At 42.8% G+C, this 24,647-nt stretch overlaps 1 protein-coding gene across 2 annotated transcripts in view; it reads right to left on the bottom strand.

Moving 5' to 3' along the window:
- Positions 1–24,647, bottom strand: part of SCYL2 (SCY1 like pseudokinase 2) — a 349,357-nt gene that overhangs the window by 141,912 nt on the left and 182,798 nt on the right. For both annotated transcript variants that reach the window (XM_069229600.1, XM_069229599.1), the window contains 3 exons: positions 23,417–23,539; positions 22,168–22,281; positions 2,847–2,979 (listed from right to left, as the gene is read on the bottom strand). In XM_069229600.1, coding sequence (XP_069085701.1) covers positions 2,847–2,979; positions 22,168–22,281; positions 23,417–23,539 — 370 coding nt within the window. The remainder of the gene's footprint in view (positions 1–2,846; positions 2,980–22,167; positions 22,282–23,416; positions 23,540–24,647) is intronic.

The following is a 24,647-nucleotide window of genomic DNA, read 5'->3' as shown; positions in this document are numbered from 1 at the left end:
TGTGCTTGAATCAAGATTAGAACATGACTGAAAATTCTGCACTTCTGAGTAAACCACTTAATCTCACTGTGCCTAAACTTTAAAGTTGTGAGATGACATTGAAAATGTGTGTAATTCCAAGATTCAAGCCCCCATTTGAGATCGCTTCCCATAATGTACAGTGCTCAGGTTATAACCAACTAGGTCCATGCAATATAAATATCAACACACATTTGTTTTTATATTTGTAAACAGGTATGTCACTTTTGATGCTTTGTGAATGCACCTACCAGTTGAGCTCTTGGTGACATCCTCATTTTGTGAAAGCCAGATAGAAGTCCTCCATAATGTTATTAATTACAGTACATGCTCCATACCAATAATGACATTTGTATAAATCTACTTCTGTGTCTGTGGGAGCACATTCATGTGCTCATTGTGAGATCCTCCCACAAACATCTTCTCATTCCTTGGAAGCATTTGTTTATTATGTGGCTAATGTTGCTTTTTGTAAGAAAATACATGAAGTACAGTCACAGGACTCACTTGGTACCATGTTGACATCTGATGCTTGTAGGTCTGGTGGACACTCTTGAAGCTCCTGTATTGCTACATGTTTCAGGGGAAAGCATAGGCAAAGCCAACAGAACTGGCTTTAAAGAAAAAAACAGGCTTGCATAAATGCTGTTTGCATGCGGCTACACATGAAAGGCAAACCTGTTTGGTTTGCTAATGTGTGTTCTCACATTGGCTCTGAGGATGCCACCGCCCATATTGCGTGAAGTGGTAGCCCCACCACTGTGGTTTAAACCACTATCCCCCTGTACGAAGTTCAAATCTAGTTGCGCCCCTGGCAGGAGTGGTAGTGCTCAGATACAAGCTGTGTGCACCAGAGATAAATTAAGACAAGCGCTTGACATCCTTGCCTTCAGGCACCAACTTAAGACTTATTAATTTAAAATCCACTTCTCGTCTAGTAGTTAACAGAACTATTCACTTTCCTCAACTTTCTCCCCCTTCTCAGAGCTATAGGATTCAAGCCCCCTTCTATGTCCTCATTGATAGTATTCACCCCTTTCCCATTTTCCCCTTCTACTCTTCCGTTTATGTTTTTTGTAGTCAGTCTGAAAAATCAAAGGTACTGTTTTAGATAATTATCAGGCACATAGAAAAGAAGGATGAGGAACCTTCAATGGAGGAAGCAATGCTTCAGAAGGGTTCACATGCTACATAAATGGTGTCCCTCAGAAAATGGTGCATTTTCACCTCAAGTAGGTGAGAACCAACAGTAAACAGCAGATCAGGACAGCTTACAGCCTACTTTGCCAGCATGTTTTCAGATATTTGAAACTATGCAAGACAAAATGCTCCACTTTTTACATGTAAGAACAAATACAAGAGTGGTATAGTTTAATGAGAAATTCACTGCCTTAGACGGGAAAATAAATGAAACAAAGGAAAATAAAAGCCTGTCAAACTGAATTGAGTGCCTGGAAAAGTGGACGAAATGGAACCAGAGCACAGTTTTAAGGCTAACAATATGGGCAAAAGGAGGAGTACAGTTTTACTCAATAAAATCCCAAGCCCAATATCTCAATACGGACAACAATCCTCTGGTAGATATTGGTCAATGCTTCAGAGTTAAATCGCTTGCAGAAAAAAAGTAAGCATGGAACGACCTTTATCACCTCCAGTCCTGGCAACTCTGCTGCCTTCTGAAAGGTGGCTAGTGGGCACCTTTATTGGGGATTTAGGAGACAGTAACCTCAAGCACACATACCTGTGTTTAGATGGATGAAAGATTCTAAATACAATTATTGCCATGGCATTATATTTATCCTTCCCAGTTTAGACCATCCTCAATTTTACCCTTGATGAAGTTTTGTCAGCCTTAATAAAAAGTCCCTATTATGAGGCTCCAGGTCTTGATCAAGATCCACTAGTTTTTTTTTTACGTATCCAAAAAAGTGATGGCTAGAATACTGCATCCAAGTTTGTTGTTATTTTGCATGCCCTGCCACCTCAATCTGAACCAAGTTGTATGCAAATCAGCTCTGACCCTTGCTCAAGTAGAAACAGTTCAGCCCAAATTGCCAGGCCAGGTCCTCTTTGAATTGGAGCATAAGCAACTCATAATTGATTTCACCCTGCTTGGAACTCTCCACTTGGGAGTAGCTTGGGTCCAGTGGCACAGTAAGCACGTGACCCATGTTGGGACATCCCCATACTACTTAGAGCTTTGGACTGAAGTATACAGAAAACTAATGAGCGGAATGCTTGAATTAATCTCAGCCACCGCCGATTACTCACACACAAAGCAAGCTTTTTAGTCGAACTTTTTGTGTTCAACAGATTAATTACTGCACACAGGCCTGTTTACTCTTTTTTATGAACTGTCGAGATTTACCTTCAGTTTCAACACTAGAAATGCTCTTTTGTTTTTGCAATACCTGCACTGGTGTTCAAGCATGATGTTGGTACTTGGCTTGATTGCTTTGAAGGCAAGTAAGTTGCCCCTTCACAGAGGCACAACCAGAAACAAGAGGAATGCTGGTAAATAGGATCATCATACATATATCAAATGCTCATTTGGACACCTATGTACACTACTTAGTCTCCAACTTCATCTTCGATCCCTCTCGTGGTTTTCCCAAGTGTTCACTCCAGGTTTTTCAAAACTATTTTACTGGTTTTGTCCTACTATTATTGCAAGGTGGCGAAAAGAAGTATTGTCCAGGTGAAGCAGGATCCAACCCCGGAGTAGCAAATTAGGATACAAAACATTATCAGTACATATATTCTATTAGCGGATGGACATAAGGGCAGTAAAACATAATAAAATAAGTCAAATAGGAAAACTCAAATACCTAATATTCCCATTAAAACTGCAGGTTCCCGTGACGGAATTTGTTGCAAGATAGGTACTATTTCATCCAGCACAAACCATTTATCCAGGTATTCCAAAATCTTTCCCAAGCACACTAATGAGTTTACACGAACCTGTAAAAAAAAAAAAAAGAAAAAAATAAGTGAAAATTACTTTATAATTTATTGCAATAGGTCTCTCCATTTTTATTCTAGGTGAATGATTAGTAGGGTGAGAATGGGTACCTTAGTTAAATACAGCAACCAAATTCCAGGCTCCCATGTAGAACCTTCCCTTTTTATGTATCTAGGCGATGCAGGTATAAAACAGGAGAGGGTCTAACTTTGCAAGCAAAGTAGCTAACCTGAAACCTTCCCACCAAGAATGCATCAAACTGAGGGTGTTATGCATACAGTTAGTACAACTGATGCCCACATCCCAATAAAGAATATGTTTATGTATGTTTGTAAACAGGATGCAAATATGGGCTTATGCAATACTTTTCAAGTGCCTACAAAATTATCTGCCATAGATAAACAACTTTCAAACATTAATATTGAAAACATAAACCCACATGCATTGCTTAAATAAACACCACAATTATTAAACAAAGTTGCAAACTCTTGGTTTACTAAGCATACCTAATAATTAAAATAGTAAACATTGTCTAATAACTAATGACTCTTTTTTGTGGCTTCATACTGCCTAAACATATTCAAAGTTCCACTTTCTAATAACGTTTTTAAAGTTTAGTTTCAGTTTCCAGTTTATATAATGACCTGTTTTGTTTAGAAAATGGTGAGCACATATAATATTGCAGCTTCAACTCTTTCCATTTACTAAGGCAAACCAGTATTTATTTTCTTTTAATTCCCTCTTCGGAACTGTATAAGTCTGTTGAATTAAAACAAAATGCAGGGCTGGCTTTATGCAATGTGACAAAAGTGTGCACATACGTGGACTCTAACAACTGTTGCATTCCCCTGATCCCAAGGAAGGGCTGCTGCATCCCCGTCTGGCTGCGCAGAAGGCTGGGCTGGTGTCGTCTGTTCGCTTGCGGTCTCTGGATCACACCGGCCGGGTGCTCCCCAGCTCACCTCCCGATCCCCAGCGCGAGCCGCCTCCGCTGCGAGACGCTGAGCTGTGCAGCGAGCGAGAGCTTAACGGAGTCAGTAGGGAAACTCTTGCTGCTTCCTGGGGCGGCATGCCCTGCATGTCCACACCATTGGCTCGGCTGTCACTGGTACCGGGGGAGGCAGCAGGCCAGAGGCAGCTCACCAGAGGCAGCTGGAGTGCACCCTGGTGCTATGAGGACAGTAAAGAGCCTGGAGGACCTGAGGCAGCAGACAGAAACGGGGCCCTCCGGGCGCACGGTGCCCTGTGCGCATCAGAAGCATCTAGAAAAGGCCTCAGTGTCCTCCTGCGCGCAGCAGAGGCAGCGCAGATCCGCAGGACTGCTCTACCCGGAAGTAAACACAGAGCTGGGTTTTACTTTAAAGGCAGTGAGTTAGCAGGGGAGCGTGTTTCTTTCTACCATACATCAAAACCTCTCTGTCCAGAATTCTGAATCCTGGCTTGGTTGAGCATACTGCAAGCTAAGTACTGGAATGGGACTCTTGTGCTGCTAACAGGGGACTGCAAGTCCCAGAAGACCCTGAGGAGGCCAGGAGGCAGGGCCAGGCGCCTGTTTGAGCGATATAAAGCGCTGCTGGTCCCCCGCACCGCAGGACGCGCCGGTCCGCACCCATCTGCGACAGGAAGAGGCAGGGCCTCTCTGTAGGAGGCTGGCCTGGCTTATAGTGGGTACCTTGTGGTACTTATACCTTGTGCCAGGTCCAGTTATCCCTTATTAGTAGATTAGTAGTGTTCTAGCAGCTTAGGCTGATTGAGGTAGCTATAGCAGAGCAGCTTAGGCTGGACTAGGAGACATGCAAAGCTCCTACTATACCACTTATATCATATAGCACTATATCATACGAAACACAATACTCAGAGTTACTAAAAGTAAAGGTACTTTATTTTAGTGACAATATGTCAAAAGTATCTCAGAGGATATACTCCCTTAGGAGGTAAGTAAAATACACAAAATATTCAACCAAACCAAAATCAGGTAAGTAAACAGTTAGAAAAGTAGTGCAAACACTGTAGAACACAATAGAATGCAATAGGACATAATAGGCCTAGGGGCAACACAAACCATATACTCCAAAAGTGGAATGCGAACCACGAATGGACCCCAGGCCCAGTGTAGTGTGTAGAGGGTCGCTGGGAGTGTAAGAAAACACTAAGGGTGTCCAAGATACCCCACCCCAAGACCCTGAAAAGTAGGAGTAAAGTTTCCCTACTACCCCAGAAAGACATTTCTCACGGATGATGAACTACTTCAACATTTAAGACGGGTAGCCCGCATTGTTGTAGGGTTTGCCGAATTTGGCTACACATTTAACTTCAAAAAACAAAAATAGCCTTCCTCAGCATCCTGTTCCTAGGATATGAGCTGTCAAGTGAAGGGAAGAGCTTAGCACCATAATTCGTAAAGAAGTGCGCACAGTTACAACCACTGAATACGATCAAAAAACTCCAATCATTATTGAGTTTCTACAATTTTGGCAGAACCTACTTTCCAGATTATATTACACGCATAAAACCTTTATGTGACTTCATACGTCCTGATTTTTCAAGTAAATTCTGGACAATCGAACATACACGCATTCTTCGAGAGTTGCAGACAGACATGCTTGCAGCACAACATTTACACACAAGGGACAACAAAACACATTTGGTCATCAGAGTAATTGCTGGGGCCATCGGTTTCACCTATGTGACATTTAATGAAGGTGAGACAGTCCCGATTGCATACAAATCGCATTTGTACTCAGCAGCAGAACAACGCTTTGCTCCCACAGAGAAAATTCTCACTGCTGTACAGATGGCTGTCATTAAAGAAAGAACTCTTGCCCAAAGAAAACGCATTATTGTCGTTTTGCCGATCCCAGCTCTAGAGGCTGTTACAAAAGCTAGCGTTCCAAACGCAAAAGCATTTCATCCACGTTGGATACAATGGGCTATGTCTCTGACAGCCACTGATGTAGACTCCATTTTTTACCCAAAGCTACAAACTCAGGAATTTCTACAATATGAAATAGAATATCCAGTTCCAGTAAATACTTTGCCTATTGATCAGTATCATAGAGTCACGTACACCGATGGCGCTGCACAACCTGCAATTGGAACTAAACATCAATATTCTGCTGCTTGCGCAGTCGTAAGTGGCTCTATGGAGGGCGATAAATTTTACCCTCTACATAACTTTACTCAGACCCTAGGGGATTGTACAGCACAATTGGCTGAGCTAAAAGCTCTGCTGATGGCACTGGAACCACAGATCTGGCACAGCCTACGCTGATTGTTTGTGATTCATATTACTGTGTCCAGTCCTTTAACGAATACCTGTATTATTGGCGCCAGAATGGGTTCAGAGATTCCAAAGGCAACACCATTAAACACAGACTACTGTGGGGGAAAGTAGCTGACCTGAAAGAGACGATACCGAATGCCCATGTTGTACACACACTTGGACACCAGCGCGTTGGAATACACATTGCTGGAAATACACAGGCTGATGAAGCTGCAAAGTTAGCAGTGGCTGTGGCCGCTGTAGCTGCAGTGACTTGTTTGAGTTCAAAACCGGACACAGACATCTGGTCTGCTGTGACAGCTACGGCTGATGCTACGCCCTATCCTAAAGGATTTCCTAACAAATATCACTATTGTAAGGGAGGTATGCTGAATGCTGAGGTTAAGATACCAGGTGTAGGTGTACAAGACATCCCAAACAAAGACATAAGATTCCAATTGATTAAAGCAGCGCATGAGGGGTGGCATCTGCCCATGCTGGTGTGGCGGCTACAATTTCGATCTTGCAGGCCTGTTACTGGTGGCCAGGTCTCTACGAAGAGTCTAAGCAGTATGTCCTTTGTTCTGACATCTGTCAACAAATCAAAGTTTCCACTGCCAAGCGCCTACCGCAGACACCCCTCTTAATTTCAAACAAACCATTACAATGTGTGTACTTGGACCACTGTGGTCCCTTAACACCTGATAGTGCATACAAATATATTTTAGTTGCTGTTGATTCATGCTCCAGATTTGTATGGGTGTGGCCACAAAGCTCGGATGACGCTCAAACTGTTATTAAAGATTTGCAAATCTTTATGGGTACATATGCAGTTGCGGCCTTCCATTCGGACCAGGGCCCTGCTTTCGCCTCAAGGCATTCAGGGACGCCATGGATTAGTTGGGGGTCCAACTCCAGTACTTGTCTCCATTTCATCCTGAGGGAAATAGTGTTGTGGAGCGATTAAACCGTGATTTAAAGCAATCCTTAACAGCCAGAGTCTTAGGTACGAGTCGTAGTTGGCTTAATCGCCTGTATGGAGTCCAGAGAGCACTAAATATCCTGCGTAGAAGGTCCCTGAGGGGGTCGTAATTCATATGAGTGCCTGTTCAGAACTTGAATGTATGTTCCGGATCTTGATGGTCGTGGCGTGGAGGCAGCAAAAAACACCTTTTGACATAAATTAATGTGTCACTGTCTTACAAGAATTGCTACAGTTCCGTGATGATAATTCTTCCAAAAGTGCAGCCTCCACAGGAATTAAAGATGTGCTGGTAAATCTACCAGCTGGATTCCCAGAGTTGGGGATCTTGTACGTGAAAAAGTAGCAGTAAAAAAGGAATTTGGCCCTTCTTATCGAGCATCAGTCCCTGTACTAGGTATACACGGTTCCAGAACTGTTATTCTACCACCGTTGGCAGGTGCCAAAGAAAATCGTTTTGTCTCTATTGACAATGTCAAACTACACCATGTGGCCGATCCTGCACAGCCGACCAAGAGGAACATCCAGTAGTTCCCGAATCCCTCACACTACTGGCGAAGAAGTTCCTCCACAAGTTGTTTACACCAACACCGACACCTCTCCGAGCATGGGGAGGGTGGAAGATGATCTTGCATTAGTTCCACTAACGTCAACTAATTTAGAAACATTTGACCAAGTCAACTTGACTTCAAGCCAAACGGATGGTGCTGTCTATAGTGTGCCACTGCAGGAAACACCAACTCCACCACTGACAACAGCTCCGCCATTTGCACGGACTGCCTCTGGTCATTTTGCCGACTTCGGCGATGATTTCTCACACTCATTCGCCTCTTCGACAGCTGATCTGTCAAGTACACGTAAGCTAACAAACTGGATTAAATAAACTTATTTTATTTTTCCATGGAATTATCTATGGCTCTCTGACTGTCCTAGCCTTTCTACTATGGATTGGTTTTGCCATTACCTTTTTCTTGTTAATACATGGCCATTTTTTACCTGAAATATGGACAGTTGAACTGGTGGAAGAGGTTTTGAAACCACATTTTTCTTCACATAAAGACTTATCCTTTGTGAACATTTCCGCAGTGCCAATTATCGATGGGATTGTTTGGGACAAAGTAATGTTTGATATATATGGTCCCACGGAAGTTATTCAAATACCGTATGCGTTCAAATTATCAATGAATGATGTAGTGATACCAGACATTGTTTCTGATGACTGGTATGTGAAAACAGTTGATCCTATGATGACTGAATTGCAATATTATACTGTCTTTGAAAATTAAGATGTTTACCAATTTAAAGAAAATTATGGTGATATGTTTTGCTATAATTACTATGGGCACCATTTCATACATAGAGCGAGCAGTCCCAAAACTGTATTTAATTACACGCAATGGGAACATTGCCCAACTCCACCGCAAGGGAGTTCCAAAACATATTCTGAAAAGTTTGCATATTTTTCTGGGCACAATCAAAAGAATGTTGAGTCATATTATTTTAAGGTACCATCTACTAAGGATATACACGTTATTGACCAATACAAAATGTATATATTCGGAATCCTTTGTTTCCCGGTTATCAATAGAAGGCTATGAATATTGGTCCAAATCAATTGATCTAAAAAGTGTCTGGGGATCAAAAAATTGGCTAATTAAGGGAAAAGAAACATTGTTTAGAGCATACCTCATTCCTGTACAAATTATCTTTTTAAATGAAACAGTGCAACAAACGAGTTGTTTAGGCTTAGCAACAATCAGGGAATTAAACATGCCCAGTATACCTTCCCCCGCAAAATGTTTCAAATGGCAAAAATATACGAATGCCACTGAAGATGAGCTCGATGAGTGGGTCCACAACGGTACGTTTAATGCTTTACTGACACGTCCAGGCAGGTGGTTATTGTGGCCAATAGATACCAATGGGTGTCATCAACGTTTTATTAACTCCTCGGGGGGTTTTAGGACGAGTAGGCCAGACCCTCGCTATTCATCACCAGAGCATGCAGATGTAATTACAACATATAGTGTGGGAAAATTATGCCAACAGTGGCTAAAATCATCCTCACTGACCTCACTGAACACGGTTGGAGAACACCTCAATCTCCTGTCTAACTCCACTGACTTACAAGATTTCTTGTCAGGCCCTAGAACACCACAAAAGAAGTGTTTTTTATATGCAGTATACAATGAGATTTGGAAACTTTCCCAACAAGATGCTGCTGCCTGGTTAAGGCAAATAGACCAGGAAAATTTAAAAAAGGCATTAGCTGTTGTGGATAATGGGATGAACTCTTTGTCCGACCGGATATATACCATTAATAATATTGTCTCTTCTGCTATAAACATTATACAATCCGATATGTTTTCCTTACACCATGGACAGAGTCAGATCAGGTCCATTATGCAGTTGAGTTGGACGCTTCAAACATTGAAGGCGGGTCGCGTTCCATGGCAGCCCGTCAGTGCAAGGGAGATATTTTTTCTTTTAATCTAACGCGACAACAACAACTAATGGCTAAAAAGGAAGCGACTTATGTCATGCTTAACATTGAGAAATTAGAAAAGTTGCCTTTTACCGTGGCCAAAATACCATCAGCTGAGTGGTTAATACACGGTGTTATTAATCTGCCTATTTCCACACTACAATTCACCTCCTGTTTAAAACACATTCCAGTAGGCAGATATGAAAAGCTGGGAGATCGTTACATCCATAAGGTGTGGGAGCTTCCCTTCTCGTACAAATGCTTCAATGGCATGAAAGAGGTCTTTCTTAGCGGTAGTGAATGTGAGACTTCAGTCAGCCATTTGATGATTTGTAAATAGCTGTCTTTGCATGGGGCGTGCAACGCCTCGGCTGCAAACTTGGCTTGTTATCTTAAGGGAGTCCCAGTCCCTTTGATTAGACGCACGTTCCAGGTGCTTTCAAACGGCAGCTACGTCGTTCTTAATAGTGAAGGCTGTTGTGGCATGTGGGTCGGAATAGTTTACGTTGTTTCGGTCTCTAAGGTCGTTACATGCTGCGGGAACGTACTGTTTCCCCCCACTAAATTTAAGGAGGTAGCTGATATTTGGCCTTACATTGCTACTTCAAACGTGAATTTTGACAAGTTGAGTAAACTCAAGGCTTTACTGTTTCAAAAGCATGTGGCCCTTACATCTGCGCAAGAGACCTACGCACTTCAAGTGGCAAGGTCATCAGCAGAAATACAGTCCCAGTTAAATACAAACTTTCCGAGACACTTTGGTGAACTCGTGGGACGAATATTTAATGTGTCCAGCATGACTGGAATCGCAAATTTTTTCAAAGCTTTTGGTTCTGGTTTTGTTCACACCTTCTCCCCCATATTCAGTTTGATACCTTCTGCTATCCACTTAATTTTCGGTAGTATTTTGGGGGGATTTCCGATAACTTTGGCTTTATTAGCTGGCATCCTGCTGTAATGGCTGTCCCGCCGCAACGACGAGAAATGACGGCACTCCCATCAGCAGCTGCGTCGTGAGTGTATTATGCAGCATTTTGGAGCAACACTCCTAGAGAAATTGGAGTGCAACTGGTCTTTGTCATTCAGACCGGTTCTGTATTGTGTGCAGCCAGTGTTTGGGTGCCTCTGGTGCTCTTTCTAACATGCACTGGAAGTTTGTCTTTCACAACAGCGCCCCCCAGCAAAAGATGCTGATCTGTTGATGTTCTCATTGAGGGTTCATTACCAGACATGCGCACTGAGGTTGCGTTTGCTAGGTGAAGCTAATTATGAGTTACCCTTCCTGGAGGAAGTTGTCGACAACTCATCAATGGGCACTCCACAGGATGCTGCCTTGGTTGACACTGGGGCTATGGAACACACTTGCTCCTTGATCATTTTTGGCGCGGACTTTCCGGTTCTGACACCTGCCGAAGTGGAAGATCTCCTGTTCTCCATGGCTCGTACTTAGTTTGGAACTTTTCTAAATTGACATGTCTTTTGAATTCGGTTATAAGTCACATGCTCATGTTTTAAATTGCCACGTAGTTTGCTTGTGTGTCCTTTTAACTTGTCAAAATTGACCTGGTTTTTATATACATCTTAGGTTGAGCTTTTAGCAATGAAATTTTAGTTTTGGCTTTGAACCACTTTTAACCGACAGGGGGAGGGTGTTGTGTAGCCATTTTAGTTATAGCTTCATGCATGTTAGTTTAACACACTAGGCCGCTGTGCACTTTGACCTAGATATATTTTATTCAGCTTCGCATTGTTATTTTTACAATAACCAGTTTTACGGTCTTGTTTTATTTTCATCTATCTAACTGTTTTTGCTTAGCCCAGCACTGTGTTCTCAAACAAGACATTCTTGATCACTTTGTGATTCAGTCAAGGATACAGTTTGGTACATTGCTGGTGAACGTGGTAGAAGTTTATTCTTCAACATTCGTAGAAAATACACAGCCTTACGTTTTCTTAGAACATCAGCTGTGTTATTATAAAAACACTTCCTAGTCCCATTACACGTTAAGAGGGAGATTCCAGCCAGGGAACCATGACTGTATGCTGATTGCTTTGCTCCAGATGCTAACGCAGACTACAGGCCTTTGCTCAGATATGAGGGTTGATGTCCTCCGGGGGAACCTGAAAGGCAGAATTAGAGCTTAACATGCTATACTCAGATTATGACTTAGAAAGGAAATAGTCCACAAACCGTAGTGACAATATGATAGCATTATTCTTATGCTTCACTCTCCTCGCCACCATTTTAATATTGTCATGTTGTGTCGTCCTGGTTATTGCAGCTCACGCTTTGCTATCTAAAATGCAGTCGTTTTATTAAACCAGTCATTAAAACTTATACTGCTTCTTATTGTCAGTTATATATGAGACCGAAGTGTGAATTATAGAACCGGATACGATCTGAGTGACCACGACTTCCCTGAGAAGCCTAATATGTCATGGACTCAGCTGTCCAATCATCCCTATCTTCTGGTAGAGATGAGGCGCTGCTACTCAGCCGGAGCAAAACCCGAATTTAGGGCGACAGGTGTCACCCACAGTGGGTCAGACTCAGTCTCCCATACCGTGGACGATCTTGATGCCCAAAATCCAGTAGTCTCATTAGAATAATGAGAGCCTACGTGACAGCAGGGCTCGTTTCTTTGATACACCTGAAGACGCCCTGAACTTTTGCAAATACTAAGTAAAACTGGCCTCATCACCACAGCACGCGACCCCTGATAGTTGCCCGCCAGTGAGGAGCTGTTCCCCCTGGACTGAAACATGACTGGACCTAACATCAAGACCCCCAGCGCCTTTATCAATAGCCTGTGGACTTGCGTCCTGTGTATGATCTGTATTTTCCTGTTTTCTAGATCTTGCACACAACGGGTACATCTTGGTCCATACATATACTCCCAGCACTACAATGCTTCTGGGCCCGATGTGCCGAGGCACTGCCACTCCCCGTGGTATACACACACACACACACTTGTTTTGTTCTTTTGTTATGTTGGGATACTGTATGTTGGGGACTGCTAGGCTATTTTTTCTTGGTTTGGGAGGGGGAGGGGTGGCTTACGAGGTTTGGATTTTTTACGTTTCTGATTGCCATCTATCTGCTGTTCCGCACACTAGGTTCATGATGGGCACCTCTCATCACTCCATTTTGCACCAATTCACTCATGTCCGTGTAGCGTGACCATAATTTCCCATTCCTAGACGTCACATTCCTTTCTTAAAACATATGTGCCCTAAATGACTGCCACAAGGGTAAGGAGGTACTTCACTATCTTACTAGACATAATGTGAGGGATGAATTCCTCCAAGAGACCCACCTATCCCCTGGAAAATCTCACTCCTTTGCACCCACATGGGGGCCACATCTTCTCCTGTTCACTACTACTCCAATGGAGTCAACATTTTCAGACACAATAGCCTTCCATTCCCCCCATCGTTGACCCTTGCAGATGATGTATCAGGTGCCTTCTGATTGCAGGGACTTTGGCAGGTCACCGGGTCATCTTGGCTAATATATATGCTCCCAATGTTGACACCCCAGATTTCTTCAGCACTCTGATGGCTCATATTGGTCGTATGGAGTTTGACCACATCATACTGGGGTTGATTTTAACCTCCCAGATCCTCATTTAGACTCCACTACAGCAGCCCCAACAAACAAACCTAAATTGGTGCAAGTAGTCTTTGATATATGCAGCACTTTTCTATTTCATGACCCCTGGTGACTGCTCCACACCAATACTCCAGCATATACACAGCACTCTACGCCTCACAACACATGGTCTCGCCTTGATTACTGGTTGCTATCCTTCACACTTTCCCCATGGCAGAAGGACGTCACAAACGTGGCCCGCACACACTCTGATCATGCCTCAGTAACCATCTCAATATGTCTGGCGTATGGCAGTGGTATCAAACGACAGTGGTGATTCCCTGCCAAGGTCCTGCATGATGACCTTTTCTGCTCGGTACTCCGATTGGCGAATATTTTGAGCTAAATGCAAGCTCAGTTGCAACCCAAGCGACACTATGGGAAGCCTGTAAGGCATACACTTGTGTTGTCTGTATCTCGAAACAAGTTGGTGTCCTGCACGATATTTGCTCCCACTTGGCGCAAGTGGAAGCACAATTGATAAGGGCAGACAAGCACGCCAAATCACATCGAACACCCCTTTGCCCACACAGTGTGCCTCTCTGTTGGCTGAATATCGAGACCTGGCAGAACGTGAGTCCCTTTTTCTATGGAAATACGCAAGGGCCTGCAGGAATGCGGAGGGCAATGACATGGGTGCACATTGGATAGACTCTTAGGGTCCCCCCAGTGGCTCCTCGTACATTCCTGAGTTGCTGCAACCAGATAGCATCCACGTCAAAGATTGCAAAGATATCTTGGTCAACCTTTTACAATAGTACACGCATTTATACTACACAAGGCTCTCCGACAACGCTACCTCCATTTCCTACTATCTAAACAAACTGGCCATAGCATTGACCATTAGAGCCCGCCAGCAATTCCTGGCCGAACCAATTTCCGTCGACAAAATTATTCAGGCCATAGATTCTCTGGAGGGATCCAAGGCTTCCGAGGTCGATGATTTCACCGGCACCTTTTACAAACAATTCAAACATCTACTTACCAAGGTCCTCTCAAACCAGCTTTCCCTACTCATTGAGCGAATCATTAAGCTGGTGCTCTAGATTTGTCCTGCACCGCTCTAACTCCCTGTTCCTGTGCACCATATTCTTGGTCCACAATCATATTTCACCTGACTCTTGATTCTTTAGAATGGCTCTTCTTGCATGCTGCTCTTGCCAAACTGGGCATACCATTATACTTTACTTCCATGATTAAGTTACTGTACTCCCTACCCACAGCCTCAATTCGCACCAATGGCTCCCTGACTGAGCCTTTTCTAGTCATGAGAGGCACCAGACAAGGCTGTTTACTCTCTCCTCTTCTTTTCGTAATCACTCTGGACCTCCTGGTCCGTGACCTCCATGAAAATCATAGACATCGAGGACTACAGTTCCGCAACGGCCCACTATTTCTTTCCTTACACACTAATGACAATTTGCTTTTTGTCTGTCATCCCGCTGACAATCTCCCACCTGTTCTACGTGAAACTGCTTGCTTTGGAGCACTTTCAGGCCTCTGTATCAACTGGTCCAAATCTGAATTGTTTCCGTTTACCGATTCCAGCACCACATTCCACAGTGAATTTACGTTATCCAGATATCCAGGACTGGTAAAATACCTGGGCATTATGCTCCATTGGGTTAAGGAAGCCCTTGCAACAACACAATAGTCAGTCAGTAACTCTCACACAGAAGAAAAAAACACCAGGTGTTGAAAAAATAAAGTATTCTTTACTACAACACAACTGCTATCCTAACATTGTTATATTTCCACCTAGACATATCTACACACAAAATATACACTTAGCAACAAGCAGGGAAAGCATATAAATACATGGTATTCTATTGGAGGACCAAACCATATACTAAGAAAGTGGTATAAGAATGGAGGTGCCCAACCATGGTAAGTGTGTTACAATCCCAGTGGCTGTGGGAATACGAAATTACTAGCGTTAAGTACCAGAAATCTCATAGGCGTCCAGGTGCAGAGTTGTTATCGAGCCAGGTGTCCCATAGGCTAACACAGGACTGTCGCAGTTGGATTTTTATGGATTCAGGACCCTTCCTAGTGGGTTCCCGAAGAAACCAGTTGACACCAAAAAAGGTTGGATAGTGCCCCCACACATGGATATCCAGAAGACCAAGGCCGCTACACCAGGAAGCACAGGTGCATAGGGGTGAAGTGGCATCGGAAACCCTTGTTGGAGTCAACGGGAGCTTTGGTTGTCCATGGGCTCTCGCGACTAGTGGCCAGGCAGGTGGACCCAAAAGTGGATTCTGGCCTTGAAGAACTTGAAAAAGATGGGGACAGTGTCGAAACCACTCAGTTATATCCAGGTGTGCAGGTAGGAAATGCCCATCCTCTTGGAGGTGAAGTTCCTGCAGTATGGTGAAGGAAGAAGTCCAGGTGCAGAGTCTGGGGGATGCAAGAGATCCTTGGAGTCAACCAGGAGCTGTTCCACATCAGTTGCTGTATTGCAGGACGATCAGTACCCAGCAGGGCCACCAACAAGCCTTGGCAAATACTTGTTGCAAGGACAATTGTAGGTTTTTGAGAACCAGCAAGGTCCTAGTGACTCGACCCTTGGAAGATATTCAGGGGCAGGCCTTCAGCAGGGAGGAAAGCCAGCCAAAGTTGGAGGAGCCTCTGTGAGTGACCTACTGGAAGCAGGCACATGGAGTCGCAGGGAGGACACAGAAGCACAACAAAACAGAAGTCCCACGTCGCAGGAGCTGCAGCATGGAAGCTGACCTTCGAGCTGCAGAGTGCTGGGGGGTGGGGCTTCTTGGAGTCTGAAGATCTCCTGGAGGGTAAGTCAACAAGCCTTGGAAACAGCACAAGTTGCAGTGCAGGGGGCTTCCATTCTAGGGGCTGGGGCAAGGGCCCACTGTCTCCCAAGTTGGTCAGAAAACAAGAGGGACCCAGAGAGGACCACCTAACCACCACCTGTAAGCAGAGCCTTTCTTTGTCCGTGAGACATCAGGATCTACTAGACGGTCTTTGTCGTCTTGAGGTGCCTGCAGATGCAGGGGAGTGACTCCTTTACTCCAAAGGAGATTCCGTCCTGCTTCTTGGATGCAAATAGAGACCTTGTGACCCTGGAGGATGCACAGCCACAGCTGTTGCAGAAATCTTGCAAGAGTAGGAGAAACAATGTTGCAATGGGAGCCCTCCAAACTAGAAACAGTCTTGTTTCAGTTCCAAAAGCAGACCAGCAGCTCCGGAGGCCAGGAGCAGAAGATGTCTTGCAGTGAGTTCCTTGTAAAGTCTGCTCGACAAATCTGAGGACCCCACACTCAGGGAGCCTTTAAGTAACCCTAAAAGAGGGTTGGTCACTCTCTGTAGTGACTCACCTATCAGAGGGGGTCAGGGACATCATCTACTAGACTTGACCAGTCAAATGCTCTCAGGGGCTTCTGCCTACCTTGTTTTCAAGATGGCAGAACCAAACAGCCACCTGGCAGAGCTCTGTGTACCACTGTAGGGGAGGAGCTGGACGGGGGTGGTCACTCCCCTGTCCCTTGTGTGGTTTTGCGCTAGAGTAGGAACCGGAGATTCTTCGACTGGTGCAAAACAGTTTATGCATGGAGGGTCCCGAACATGCCTTTCAAAGCAGTCTGGTGGGGCTGGGAGGCCACCCCACCCTAGCCCAGAGACACCAGGAGAGGTGGTCACACCTTTCTTCTAGAGGAAACCTTTGTTCTGTCTTACTGTGCTTAAGTTAGTCTCAGCAACAGGAGGGCAGAACAGATCTGCAGCAGCATGGGCCACACAGGCAGACCCTGCAAGGCTGTATAGGCAGGACTGGGGGATCTTCTAAGGAACCCCCAGAGTACATGGTATCATGCAATTAGGAGTGGAATCGGTGTAGTTGCATGATTCCAACATGTTTGAGAGGCCATTATGGAGCTGGACCACTCGTGTTGACCACTGTCCAATACATATCTTAAGATGGCTTCCCCACACTTACAAAGCCCAGAAATTGGAGTCTGGGGTTTGTAGGGGTACCTCTGCTCATGCAGGAGTACCCTCACTTAGGCACATGCACCCTGTCCTTAGGCTGAAGGGCCGACCAGATGGGTGACTTGCAGCGTCCACGTACAGTGACCACAATATAAGACAAGCCTTGTACCTTAAGTGAAAGGTGCATGCACCATTTCACAGAGGCTGCAATGGCAGATTGACAATAATAGACAAATGATTTGTTTGCGTAGCACTGTCTAGTAATGGGTTTTCGTGCTTGTTTAATGACTTCCACACATTCTGATGGCAGTTTTAAAGATCCAAATTCTAGGACTTCAGGAGCCAAAACGTTAGATTAAAAGCATTGGGGTCTGGATGTTTGATTTGACCTTTGTTTTGTGGTAGCAAATCTGGTCTGCATGGGAGCTTGGAGTGAGGTACCACAGATAGATCTAGTAGCGTTGTGTATCATGGCTGACGTGCCAATGTTGGTGCTATGAGTATCATGTTGAGTGAAGTTTGACGCAACTTGTTGACTAGAAATGGAAGGAGTGGGGGGTGGGGAGCGTAAGCAAATATCCCTGGCCAATTGATCCATAGAGCATTGCCCTTGGATAGGGGATGTGGGTGTCTGGATGCGGAGTTTTGGCATTTTGTATTTTCGTTTGTTGCGAAAAGATCTGTTTGGTGTTCCCCACTTTTGAAAGTACTTTTGAAGTCTTGAGAGTGGATCTCCCATTCGTGTGTTTGCTGGTGATTTCTGCTGAGGACATCTGCCAACTGATTGTCTATCCCTGGAATGTATTGTGCTAATAGGTTAATTTGATTGTGAATTACCCATTTCCAAGTTGTTTGGGCTAGAAGGGACAGATGAGATGAATGTGTCCCTACCTGTTTGTTGAGATAATACACGGTTGTCATGTTGTCTGTCTTTATAAGAACATTCTTCTGTTTGAGAAGAGGTTGAAATGCTTTCGGGGCAAGAAACACAGCTAATAACTCTAAATGGTTTATGTGTAGCTGTTTCTGTTTGACATCCCATTGCCCATGAATATTGTGATTGTTTAGGTGAGCTCCCCAACCAATCATTGATGCATCTGTTGTGATTATAGTCTGAGGCACAGGGTCTTGAAACGACCGCCCCTTTATTAAATTGCTGCGATTCCTCCATTGAAGGGACATTTGTGTTTGGCGGTCTATCAACACTAGATCTTGAAGTTGACCGTGTGCCTGTGACCATTGTTGTGCAAGGCACTGTTGTAAGGGCCTCATGTTTAGTCTTGCATGTGGGACTATTGCTATGCGAGATGCCATCATTCCTAAGATTTTCATGACAAATCTTACTGTGTATTGTTGATTTGGTTGTATAAGTGGAATTAGATGTTGAAAGGCTTGTATCCTTTGTGTATTTGGATAGGCTAGAGGTACGTGAGTATTTAGGATAGCACCTAAATACGATTGTATTTGTGCTGGTTGAAGGTGTGACTTTGGTAGTTAATTGAAAAACCAAGCGTGTGCAGAGTTTCTATCACGTAACGTGTATGATTTTGGCATTGTGTACAACTGCTTGATTTTATTAGCCAATCGTCTAGATATGGAAAGACATGGATGTGTTGTCTTCTTAGGTAAGCTGCTACTACTGTTAAGCACTTTGTGAACACCCTTGGAGATGTTGTTATGGCGAAAGGTAACACTTTGAACTGGTAGTCTTTTCCTTGTATGACAAACCTGAGGTATTTTCCGTGAGTTGGGTGGATGGGTATGTGGAAATACGCATCTTTGAGGTCTGCCATAAAATCTTGTTTTTGTAGCAGTCAGATAACATCTTGCAGAGTTATCATGTGAAAATGTTCTGATAGGAAGTAAAAATTGTGGGGCCTGAGGTTTAATATTGGCCTGAGGGTGCTATCTTTTTTTGGGAATTAGAAAGTATAGTGAGTAAACTCCTGTTCCTAGTTGAGAGTGTGAAACAATTTCTATTGCGTGTTTGAGTAGCAGAGATTGAACCTCTTGTTGTAACAGAACTGCATGTTCTGGGGTTAATTTGTGATATTTTAGTGGAATAGTTGGAGGACTGTTTATCAATTCTAGGCAATAGCCATTGTGGTTAATTGATAACAGCCAGTTGTCTGTGGTGATATTTTTCCAATGTGCGTGGAACTGCTGTAGTATTCCCCCCACAGGAGATGTGTGGCGTGGAAGGGAGTGAAGGATGTCACTGTTTTGGCTGTGTTGCTGGTTGTTTAGAGGTTTGAAATTTACCTCTATTTCTAGAGTATTGTCCTCTGTATGCTCCTCTAAACACCAATTGCTGGTAATGGGTTTGATATGTTGGTTTTGCTTGTGAAGTTGATGCCTCGGAGGATTGCGGTCTAAAACCTCCTCAAAACTGAGGCTTACGAAATGACCCCCTATATGGTGTATACTATATGGTGTAGTATACAGAGCACCCATTGCCTTTGCTGTATTAGAGTCTTTTTGTAACTTTTCTATTGTAGTGTCCACCTCTGGCCCAAAGAGGTGTTTCTTGTCAAAAGGCATGTGTAACACAGCCTGTTGTATTTCTGGTTTAAAACCAGAGGAGCGCAGCCATGCATGTCTTCTAATGGTAACTGCTGTGTTCACGTTCCTTGCAGCTGTACCAGCCGCATCAAGGGCAGACCTTATCTGGTTGTTACTGAGAGCTTTCCCTTCCTCTACTACCTGTTGTGCCCTCTTTTGGGAGAAGCTGTATGTTATCCTGCATCTCATCCCAATGAGCTCTATCATATCCGGTTAGTAGTGCCTGGGAATTAGCTATCCTCCATTGATTTGCTGCTTGAGACGCAACTCTCCTCCCTGCAGCGTAAAATTTCCTGCTCTCTTTATCAGGAGGGGGTGCATCTCCTGAAGACTGGCTATTTGCCCTCTTTCATACAGCACTAACCACTACCGAATCTGGAGGCACTTGATGGGTGATGTAGTCAGAGGATGCAGGCTTATACTTCTTCTCTATTTTATGTGTGATTATTCTTGCTTTCACAGGCTCATTCAAAATTTGGTCTGCATGCTTTACCATACCTGGAAGCATTGGTACCTAGAATGTGTTGAGGATAACGTGTTGAACAAAAAATCTTCCTCTAATGATTCTCTGTGCATTGTTACCCCATGGTAAGATGCAGCTCTGGCTATGACCTGATTGTATACTGTAGTATCTTGAGGTGGAGATGATTTAGAGGGGTAGGTGTCTGGGTAGTTATCTGCGATGGGATCCGGATCAGAAAGGTCCCATGGGTCTACAATGTCTTCTTGAGAATCAAAAGAATGTGTTGGAGAAGGCATTGGAGGAGGGCTGGTGTGAGGAGATAGGTGTGGAGAATGAGGAGGAGAAAACTGAGGAGGTACTGGCTTCTCTTTTTGCTTTGGCACTTTCGCTGGAGGCTGTGCAGTGTCCAGTTCTTCTCGGAATGCCACCTTTCTCTTTGGCTTTAGAGGAGGTGCTGTAATAATTCTCCCCGTCTCTTTATGGATGTGTATCCTAGATTGCCTCTCATCGATAACTTGTAGAATGGGCTCAATGTTCGACTCTTCCTCAGAGGTTATATGGCTATGACCTCTGAGTGTGAAAAACCTAAACACCAAAGGCAACCTCCTGGAGATATGTTGCGGGCTTAAGTTTGCAACAGACCCTACAACGCTTGAATCTTGTCGTTTTAAGGAGTGATAACCTTTTCACACTCTATGTATTTTTTATTTTTCAGAAAATTCTCTTTACAGAGTGAAATAAGGAGCAGAGCTCATGATGTACGTCTTCATGTACAGAAAGACAGAACCAGAGTGCCTGGGTGGCCCTTATAAATGACTTGAGTCATCACTTCTGGAGTAGAATTTCAAAGACGAGGAGTTGCCTGATGCCACCTACCAAGACGCAGGGGTACTGCTTTTGAGTTTTTGGGATCCAGTCTGGCACATGAGGGAAATTTACACTGTGACAAATTAAAGATTCTGCAGAAAAGTTATTTTCTGTTTTTCAGAAGGTTCAAGCATTTATCATCTTGCTGCAACTGGTAACTTTTTACTTTTATTCCAAGCAAAGGTGACCACTGGAATGATTCCAAAATGTTTTATGTTATGTTAATAGCAAATAATACTAGGTTTTGGAATCTTTTAGAGGAAATAGGAATTCAAATCCATGTACCATAAAACTACTATGCACAAACTGTGCCGTTGGCAATCTCACAACTTCCTAAGTCATCTGCCAACGAATGATGATTGTCCACTCTATTGTTAAATCCCCTTCCTTTCCCATCTTCAAACAAGTTATATTGAAACAGGTTATGCTGGAAGCTATGGTAGATGGCACAAACACCCGCAAAACCTCAACCTGTGCACTTAGTCAGTTCAATGTGTGTACAACTCTTACACCCCAAACAATTACTAATCTTAATGGACTACACTCTCTTGGCACTTATTTAAGTCATTCTTACCCCCTCTAAATTTCACCAACATGGTTGTAACCAACTTCAACAAATACAGGCAAACTTAAAACATTTATTTCAGTGCTAGTCACTGAACTTCTAGTCCAAAAACAGATGTCTTTTTAAACTTCAAAAAACAAAGTTGATTCAAAGTGTTACAGCCCTGAATCAGTGTCTTGCCTCTTGGATGGAAGAGCCAAACCTTATTGCTGTGAAAAAGGGGGACAGGTATGCACAATCTGAAGATGTAAGTAACCAAAAGTGGATTTGGGATTCCTGCAGACACTACACATGATCAAGTGAGTGGGGTTCAGGAAGTCAGAACGATAACTAAATGAATGAAAAATAAAATTTCAACTTGATTAAAATATGTTGCTTACAGGTAAAGGCAGTATACTTACAGCAAGAGAAGAAGTTTGCAGACAAGCATTTTTGATTCTTGGAATTAAAGAATTTTTCATTGATGGATAATCTATGAGATTTGCAAATGTAGGAATAATATTCAGGCAAAGTTCCTAAAATTAAAACAAAAACAAACAGCAGAAGTAATTTTAAGACAGATCTTTGAGTAACTGTTACAGACAAACTCTTCAACAACTGATTTTTCCAATACACTTTGGATACTCAGAAATTACTATAGTACTAGATCTTGATTTGATGATTAAAATGCTTGCAAACTGCAGTTTGTGTTTTGCTTTGCACATTAGTCAGCATCTGTAAAAGGAACAGGTCGATGTTTTTGTCAAACACTAACAGGCCTTAATGTAATTTCCATCTGAGGAAGCTGTAGAGCTACAGAAATTCACGTATTTTGTGTGTGAATGGAAGGCAAGCGGTGACAAAACAGACCCATGTGTGGGACATAGATGCTGATAACCATAACTGTAGGTGAAAGGAGTCTTCATCACCCTGTGAAAAAATGAAAGGTGGCAAAACTCTTGAAAGAAACAAACTGCCAGCAGAACCAAAGAAGGTGCTTGAATCCCAACAATATGCTATGGGACCATTTAGAAAGCATATAAATAGTAGTCATCTTTCTTTATGAATGACATAAGTGTTAGAAAGGCAGTTGTACTATAATTGCCTGATGTGAAGCACAGAACACCGACACCAATATGTCCCTCTCCTGAAAAATCAAAAAGGTGCACTTCAACTTGGAAACATATTGAAAAACCAACCTGACCAAAATTCCAGTTGTCAAAACCTTTTCAATTTGATTACATTAGGGAAAACAGACTAAACATCTCAGAACGGGATAAAAAATGAATAAGTACACATCTCTGAAACACTGCGTTAAAAAAAGAACAATTTCTAACGGGTATCTTGTTTGCAGGCATTAGCACTTTGTGTGCCTATGATCACATATGTTACCATATAACAGCCAACCTACTAGCTTTGTCAATACGTGCCATCCCCCACAATTTATGAGATGTCATTTTTGAGTCAGTTACAAGTGCTTTAAGAACATTTCACAAAGGTGCTGTAAGTAAAAGCTGTAAACATTAAAAGCCAACTGTTGGCTAATGTTTAGAAACTGATTATGTATGCTTACAATCTATTGTTTTCACAATTAGAATAGGTGACTATAAAAAGTGGTGAATGTTTAGTATAAGTAAAACCAAATAAAGAAAAAAGTATTCCCAATGATACCTGAATCTGGATTGAAGGTGCTTCCAAAGCTCTGTACACCATTGGTAACACATCATTTTTAATGTCATCTGAAGGAGTTTTGGTTAGGAGCAAGTCCATTTTTTGAAGAAAAATGAGAAGAATCTAAATATAAATAAATAAAATTAATATCAACACAGGTTCCATTATTTTAAGAGTGTATATAATATTTTAATGTTTATCTTTCAAATAACTTTCACTAATGAAGCTTTGCAGAGTATAAATTTGGACTTACCATGTTGCTAGCCTGGAAGCATTAAAGATGGAAAACAAAATAAAATGAAGACAATTTCACATAAATTCTAATTAACTGCAATCATGTACAGCAAAGACAGTGTTTCTCAAAACATATGATTCATAGTAAAAACACTTTAATTACATCCCAAAAATAAATCTATCACCCCCCTCCCATCAGCCCCCACACCAAGATTACCATATCACAAAAAAGACTATGTGAAATAAGACAGATGCAGCTTTTAACAGCAATATGAAAATCGATCAAAAAACATCAGTGTAACTATTTTCTATTACATGTAGCCCCATCTTTCTAAAGGGAGCTTAAATACAAAATGCTGCAGCATAATAAATAGAACATTTACATACAGATACAGTTGCATACACTCAAAGAGGGATCAAATGAAAAAGTGAATCTTTCACACAAGTAAGTCCAGTAAGTTGGCCAAGTTGCTTTCATCTTTAACTTATGCTTGGAGGCCGGCCTTCCCACTTATCATAGTCTGCACCTTTGTGGTGAAACAGTAATCAGCATTTAACTGGGAGTTTGATCCCATTAGGCAGGCCCTGGAATGTAGTTTGTAAAATGTTGCTCTTGTATTAAGAGCAGAGAGAGATGGGTTCAAAGGAAGGCTGTTTATCCGCAATTCTTTCTAACAAACGCATCAACATGAATTTCCCAGCACAATATTTAAAAGGAGGCTTAAAGGAACTGGAACTTGCTGAATGTTGGTGAAATATGACAATAATTTCTATTTTCATACTGCATATTAAAGCTCAGCTGAACATGAAATCGAGGGACTTAGCCAATCTTTAATTTCAAAGGAAAAAAATAGGCTTGTTGGGTTGTTCAATCTTATTTAATTCAAGAGGAACAATCATACCTGTGGCTTCTCTCACTTAGAGCTAGGTAAATGTGTAATTCCTTTAAATCTTACAGTGGCAAGTGCAGGCTTTGCCATTACAAGAACTGATCTTT

The sequence above is a fragment of the Pleurodeles waltl genome, chromosome 4_1 (assembly GCF_031143425.1).
Source record: "Pleurodeles waltl isolate 20211129_DDA chromosome 4_1, aPleWal1.hap1.20221129, whole genome shotgun sequence".
NCBI classification, from domain to species: domain Eukaryota; kingdom Metazoa; phylum Chordata; class Amphibia; order Caudata; family Salamandridae; genus Pleurodeles; species Pleurodeles waltl.
Note: the sequence above shows the minus strand (reverse complement) of the source record. Positions and strands in the feature narration are given on the sequence as shown.